The sequence below is a fragment of the Fulmarus glacialis genome, unplaced genomic scaffold (genome assembly GCF_000690835.1).
Source record: "Fulmarus glacialis isolate BGI_N327 unplaced genomic scaffold, ASM69083v1 scaffold3475, whole genome shotgun sequence".
Taxonomy (NCBI): domain Eukaryota; kingdom Metazoa; phylum Chordata; class Aves; order Procellariiformes; family Procellariidae; genus Fulmarus; species Fulmarus glacialis.
The window spans coordinates 35,249-42,825 of NW_009214742.1; the positions used below are offsets into that span (position 1 = coordinate 35,249).

The 7,577-nt window shown below is 49.4% G+C and overlaps 1 protein-coding gene across 1 annotated transcript in view; it reads left to right on the forward strand.

The window, feature by feature from the left end:
• Positions 1–6,546, forward strand: part of LOC104077423 (potassium voltage-gated channel subfamily KQT member 2-like) — a gene marked incomplete at both ends in the record, with an annotated part of 18,124 nt that extends 11,578 nt beyond the window's left edge. Inside the window, 2 exons of the mRNA XM_009578660.1 lie at positions 4,453–4,521; positions 6,465–6,546. Coding sequence (XP_009576955.1) covers positions 4,453–4,521; positions 6,465–6,546 — 151 coding nt within the window. The remainder of the gene's footprint in view (positions 1–4,452; positions 4,522–6,464) is intronic.
• Between the last annotated feature and the right edge of the window lie 1,031 nt (positions 6,547–7,577).

The window sequence follows — 7,577 nt, forward strand, 5'->3', positions numbered from 1 at the left end:
AGAAAAAAAAAAAAAAAAGAAAAAAAAGAAACCTCTGAAGATCAGTTTTTTCAAAGGAATGAGTGAAAGCCCAAACCAGACTCCCCATCCTGCTGCCTACAGACTGACTCCATGCACCTCCATGTACATTTTGGCTATTGGTACACACAAGTGTTGGGAAACTGTCTGCCAAAATGATGATTTAAGGAAGGAGAATGGGAGAGTGAAACTGTCTGCCAAAATGATGATTTAAGGAAGGAGAATGGGAGAGTGCTTGATAAGCTTGCTTTTTTAAGGATGATTTCTTGATGGTCTTACCAACCTCCTCCAATTCCATACGACGCTTAACAAGAAAACTTCTTTGTTCATACTTCCATTTTCCCTCTGCCATCACTCCTGCGTGTTCCCCTTTCTCCAGCCCTCTTTTCCCATCCTTCATTGTGTCATTTATCTCACTTCATGCTGTAGGAGCTGTGCCCACCAGGTAACGCTAGGTTTGCTGAGTTTGCTGGTGTGGTGGCCCCGTGGGATGCATCAGTGGTGGCACAGAATAAAATCACAGTGGCAGCTGTGCCTGCTTTTGAGGACAACGTCTGGAGGAGAGAGAGATTTGGAATGCTAAACTGAAATGATCATTCATTTCTTCTAGTAATCCAGTCTGATTTTTGGGAAGGGGATGTCCTATCTCAACAGGACTTTTCCATTTCAGTTTTTTCTTCCAAGACTGACCTAGAGCCAAGCATTTACTAGCCCCGGTTATTCAATTTGGGATTTAACCTTTTGGGATCAATCCAAATGCAAAGACCTGTACGTGGCTGTGTAGGATTTATGATAAATTATATTATCTCAGGTTCTACAGAAAAGAGTAGATTTTCAGATCACAGGCATATTTTATATGAGGTGGGTATCTGAAGGTGTAGTCAAGTCCATATTTTAAGATGGGGAATAAATGGCTTGCATTTCAAGACTGTGGGCCAAGCTCTGTTCTTAGAGCAGTTTAAACCCTCACTAGATGCATTAATGCTGTTATAGCTGATGTGATTTAATGCCTGGTTTCCAAACCTGGTTCCAGTTTTCACAGATGCAAGTTTTACAGCCTTAGTAAATCACACTTACCACTTTGTGTGGTTAATTTACAGTAAATTGCATCAATGAATTGCAAGTATAATATTATGAATGCATTTTCCTGTTGTGCTGAACAACAGCCTGTTTTGAGAATTGGACATTTTTCTACTGCTGGGAGTGAAATAAGAATGTGCCACTTCCATCTCATTTCTTATAATAGAATATTTTATAAGTTTCATAAATGTTCTCAATTATGAAAAATAGCTTAGCCTGGAGACATAAAGTCATGCTTAGGGTGAAAATTGGCTCCTCATAGGAACTCCAGCACAGCATGGAGACTCATTTAAGTCCCCATCCCATTCCAGCACCCATCTCCTTGTCACCCTCTTCCTAATTGTTCATACTGGGGCTGTACAAAAAAATCATCATCGTCTCCGCGTGCGTGTTGTGGTGTGTGCGCGTTTCTGTGTATGCTCCCACCCACTGTTGTGTGCTGTTGCCCTCCGATGATGTCCTGGCTGGAGGCATGATATCCCTACTGTCCCCAGACGCTTGAACGTTATCTGTGCTACCAGGAATAGCAAATTTGCCTTCCCTTTGGATGGGGGGAGCTGGCACCTGGAGTTAGTGTGGCGTTTCTCTGTGCTGAACTGGGAGGGGTGACGGGAAGCAGCAGGTACCGCTGGGTCCACTGCAGCGGCCGGCGACTCGGAAGTGTTGCTGTGGTGGGTAGCATGAGCTCTGTGTGTTCCTGTGGCGTGCAGATCTTCTCACCTAGCTCCCCTTTAACCGAAACATGCTTCCCTTGCTAACAAGCGACACACGGACCAGGAGGAGAGAGAGAAAACATGAGACGCCCCAGCCGGAGGTCCTTTCTCCGTGTCTCTGGAGGACACGGTGGCACCTGCGTCACCTGTCCCCTGGGCACACACACCGCTGCAGGGTGCCCTCCATCCAGCATTTTATAGCAAAGCTTAGTTAAAGTGCTCTGCAGAGCCCTGCCTTTTCTTTGAGGTTCTGGTGACATAGTGCAATGCAGTAGCTGTTCCCCAGGCTGCTCTTGTAATGCCAGGTTAGGCTGAGCGTTCAATTCCGATTAAATTTTGAGTCAAGTACATTCCTGAGTTTACACCCATTTTTAATAATTATAGTTTCAGTAAAACACTGTTTTTTCCAGCACACATGTACCAGGCCCATCACCCTACCACAGAAATGGTGAATTTCTGTCTTTGCTTGTGTGTCTTTACCTTTGCATGGAAGCATCTGTGGTGGCCCAAGAGATCGCCACCTTCAGCACGGTGTAAACCTCGTGTTATGGGCTGATGCAAAGGAGGGAGCTCCTTTTGGGATCCTGAATCCTTCAGTCTAGTGAGCTAATGAGCTCTTCACCTCTGAGACTTGCATTGGTGGGAGCCGCCCTGGATTTGTGATCCCAGCTGGAGGAAGCGGGGCTGTTGTCCGATGTTCTGCTGGTGATGGACCTCCCTGAGAAAGTAACTCACCAAAGAACAGTTGTGCACCCTTCGTTCACTGCTAAGTACACTTTGTGCTTGATTTTAAGCACCACCTTCTCCCATCTCGGAACAAATCTGCAAACCCTACGGTGGGTTTGAATGGAGGTGACAGCCCAGCACTCGTGCACTGCTCCAATGCACCAAGGTCAGCTTCTTCCCGACGTCCTGAGTGAAGAGGATCATTAATTCATCAGATCAGGATGTGCTCTTCTCTGGATGGAAGTGAACAGAGCCGGACTGGGGAGCTGAGCCAAAATTTTCAGGCCTATTTTTATTCTTTTCTCCATACTTAGGATTGGAAAATATTCTGATTGCCTCAATCTTGTGAACACCAAATCTGCTCTGCTGAACAACTGTGGTTTTGAGGATGAGTTTTGTGCATGCAGAGGAGAGGCTTTTCCGGTTGGTTTTTTTTCAGTTAAAGGAAAACTGTGAAACTATTGGTCTCATAATGGCTGAAAAAATGTGGGCATAATATCTCTGCCTTTATTTTACAGTAAGCAACAGCCCATTTCTTACTGCACCTCAGCTGAGACCAGTCTGTTAGCGGAGTGCAAGCACTTGCACCCCTTTCCTTCGAGTCCTAAGTTGTAGTTTGGGGACAGTTTGAGTAGGTCCTTCTTTCGTTAAAACCTACGGGGTTAATTTTTCAGCAAAGCCATAAGTATACACTGCCTGGGGGTTGTGGCTCTTTGGGCTGTGGCCCCAGCCGCACAGACGCGGGCAGCTGCAGCCCCCCAGCAGCCCCCATCCTCCCCTTCATCCCTGCAGTGGTGCATCCTCCCCCTCGCTTGTCACAAGCGCGGCCGGAGGTGGCTGCTGTGCTGACTTCGCACCCTCTGGGCACAGCGATGGCATGTGGCACTTCGACAGTTTGACAAGGTCAAACTGGTGGCCCAGAAAGGAGTTTGCAGCGAGCCATGGGATGAGCCCCGTTGGCCTTGACCCCAAATGCAGAGTCCCCAAGCGCGCTCTTAAGTAGATGCTGCTCTTCCCAACCACATGCAGCGTTCTCCATCCTCCCCCCGACGCCTCCAGCTCACATCCTGACGTGAATATCAATTTTAAATATTTACGGAGCAAGCCCCAGTTTCCCCAGGTCTGAGGGAAGAAACCAAAAGTGGATGTGGGAGCTCATTCAATGGCTTTTAGCACAAAAGCAGGATAGGCAACAGGGTGTTTGTTTGGGTTTTTTTAATTATTAACCAGGATTCCCATTGTCAGGTTCTTTTTCCTCCTGAGAAAGGAAGGAAACCCCTGGTTCCTAGGAGGCAATGGTATATGGTTTTGCCTCATTTTGGGGCAAAACCTGACATGGACAGTAGGGAATTGGTTAAACTTGACCCTGGAGCTCACTGCTGTTTCTCCTGGGATGCTCCTAGCCTCGTGTCCCTATTTCCTCTGCCCAGTAAGCTGCTCCTTCCCATGCCTCCCCACATTCCCAAGAGCAGCAGGGTTGAGTTTTCCCATTTGCCTCCTAAACTGGAGCTTCTCTCCACCTAATAGACAGCCGACGTGCTGACCTCCAAACATAGCAGTGCCAACCGCTAGACTAGAGGTGGTGAAACAGCTCTCCTGCCAAAACACGGCCGTGCTGCTCAGAAACCCTGGCAGCCACTTGGTTTTTTGGGAGGTTCAAAATCCGGTGGTGCAGACAAGTTTCTCTCTCTCTCTTGCTGTCACACTCTGTCTTCCCCCACCGCTCTGCCTTAGGACACTGTTGGAAGTAGCAGCCAAACCCCTCTCCATCCTTCCCGAGCTGTCCCCTGGTTGCAGTTGGTGGCACAAAGCTGGTTCTAGTTGAAAGGATGGGGCAGTGGGGGAAGTTTCCGAGACGGGAGGCTCTGAAATCAGCTCTGCCTGAATATTAATGGTCTTTATTTTCTCCCTCTAGACTCATCCCTCCTCTGAACCAGCTGGAGCTCCTGAGGAACCTGAAGAGCAAATCGGGACTGACATTCAGGTTAGCAGCCGAGTTAAGAGGGCTTGGAAAGCACACACTTTGCAACCTTTTTTTTTTTTCCTTTCTTTTGGTTTTTTCCTTCCTGCCTTTTGCATATGGATAGCCTTGAAGATGTGAGAGGTTTTGGCAGCTGGTCCCCATGGGTCGTTCAGTGACCTCCTCCCTGTCCCTCTCCCATGCTGTACATGAATTTCTTCAGCCTAACTTGACTCTGGAGAAGTATTACAGTGTTTGGCTGAAAATGCAGTCATATTTTCAAAGGGTCTGACCAAGGTAGTGTTCCCAGTTTTCTTCTGACCTTTCTGCTCTTCACTACCCTCAGAGGAGACTCAGGCCCGCAATGTGTTAATTAATTCCCCGTTCCCTCCAGCATCCCCCAAGAGCAGGCAAGGTTGTAGCGGTGAAAAATTTTTGCTAAATTTGCTGTGGCAAGGTATACACGATTGCCCCAGAAGGCCAGGAGTCCTGCAGCTTAAACGTATGCTTGGGAGGGGTAATTCTTGTTTTTTTAAGGAGGCGAGGTTGCCCCTTTTGGTGAACGGGGAGTGTGCAGACCCCAGGAGGGATGGAGAGGTGCTGGCCACGCCGGAGGGCATTGGGGCCATCTGGGACGGGGTGGGAGAGGACCTGCCCCTGTGTCTCTGCAGAGAGTAGAGATCTGCAGACCCATGGGTCAGACTGCAAACTTTTAAAATGTATTTGAGTTAGCGACTGAGGCTGGGCTTCCAAGCTTGTCTGAGCGAGGAGCAGAGGGTGGAGGGGCATTTTTTCAGTCTCTCCAGGCTGCTGCCTTCAGCCTAAGGCAGAGGGCTCGGGGTCTGTGCAGATCTCGGTGTCGCAGCGGTCACTGCTGGGTGGAGCAGGGCCAGGGCTGGGACAAGCATCACGCTCAGAGGCAATCGAGCTTCTCCTGCCCAGGTCTTCTCGCAGTCTGGTTTGTCCCTTAGACTGTGGTGTTAGGGGAGGCAGACCCTTATCTGCTCGGAAACACAGTTTGCTCCCTCTCTTGCGGGGCTGCAGGGGCATGGCTGCTTTGGGGCCCAGATTAAATGCGATTTCCCCGTGTGAAGAACCTGTGAATCAGAGCAGTTGAAGGCAGAGCAGGTTTTCCTCACTGCCAGAGGGAAATGCCGCCAAGATGCCTGGTCAGTGAAGGTGAGATTTTTTTTTCAGTGTGGCCTTAGCTTGGCTAGCAGTGTGATGCCTACCCTGGTGCAGCTCACTTTGTCCTCAATGTCAGTGATTTTTCAGGGCAATCAAGTGGTTCGGGATCTCAGTAGGAAACAGCATACAAGAATTGTGGTGTCCCTCTCCCTCCATGTAGTCTTTGCCAATTACTTTGGCAAAGTAGCTGCCAAAGGCTTTGGAGGCAGAAACCCCACCTGGGGCGTCAGGATGTCAGGGTTGGGGTCCGTACTCCTGCCCACCGATGTCCCCCTCCCAGCACCACGCGTTACCACTGCGGCGTGAAGCCGTGCATCGCGAGATCTGACGTGAGCTCTGTCCCGATGGCCAGGAAGGAAAAGCAAACGCAGCAGGGTCATGGGAGCCGTTCAAATCCTTCCCTACGTGCAGAAACAACTCAGGGCGGTGCATTTCCAAAGGAAGGGGGCCGCTCCCTGAGCCCACAGAAGTCCTCCTGTGCTCACACAAATCACACGACCGTCAGGTGTCTCAGTCATGCGTAGGCACAAGGATGGGTTGGGAAAAACTCTTCAGCCCTGTGCGTTGTATGTGTCTTCTCTGAGGTTGTGTGAGTCTCCAGTGATCTTCTGTCCGGGCCAAAAACTCCAGGAATTAAGTGCTCCTTTCCCTTTCTTCTGTCCACAACTTCCACTTAGTTGTATTGTTTGGTATTGTCCTTTCGTTATGTTTTAACAGTGAAGCAGCAACATCTTTTGCCACCTGACACCATGCTAATGTACTATTGCTTCTGTTTAAAGGAAAGAGCAGCAGCCCGAACCATCGCCAAGGTCTGTATCACTGCCAACACGCCATTCCCATGCATTACCTGTAGATTTGTGTGTACGTGTGTGCGTGTGTGTACCATGTCGTGGCGCCATCGAGGGAAGCATTCTAGGTATTGACGTGCTTTTTCTGTGCTGTGGCAGTCCAATGTATCTATGTGTATGCTGGACCTTAAATCATATCTTCCAGTCTGCCTCGGGCTGTAGCTGCGAGGATAGCGAGGCTATGGGGGCTAGAGAGAGCGGTGGGCAGCACGGACAGAGCTGGCAGTGACAGCAGGGCTTTGGTTTACGCTGCTTTTTTTTCCTTTTGTTGCTGGAGTCGTAGCTGAAACAATCTGATGCAGGCTCAGTGAGCGCCGACGGGTAGGCGATGCTTTGCCTATGTCTCCATCACCCAACGCCGTGCCAGGCGGAGGTGACATGGGAACACGAAGCCATCACCATGTCACTGAGTTAGCAACTTCTCCTGAGCTCCTCTCGCTGCAGGGGGCTGCACGGGGCTGCGTGGACCTGCTGCTCCGTGGGACACAGAAGGGCTCTCTGACACGGCACGATGTTGCGTGGCAGAGACACCCTTTCTCCACCCCATTCCCTTTGGCCTCACCACCTCTGGATGAAGCATGGTCCCTGTTCCGTCTTCCCTCCGTGCCTCGAGTCCACCGAGCAGAGCGTGCGCAGCCGGGCGCCCTCTGAGACGTGGCGAGCACCTTCCAAGGCCAGCCGTAAATCTCACCTACGGGAGAGCTTTTCTTTATTCACATGTCCCAGGGAAAGCAACAGGGCTGGTATTTGGGATACTTTTCATCCCCTTAGAAGTATTTAATTCTGGGATTTTTTTTCCTATATTTTCCCAGTTCTTTTATGAAGTAATTCTGGGACTGAATCTCTTTTTTTTTTGGGAGGCAGGATGCAAAACTGATGATCCGTGGTGACCATCTGCTTGGCTTTCAGATCTTCCATCTCATAGCTCAAAACATAGCTTACAGCCTAAACACTGTAAACACTGAGTGTGTTTTTCAGAAATATAACATTTGCAGATGTAACTTTCTGCTGTGCCTTTTAGCTTATAAGAGGCCAGAAATAAAT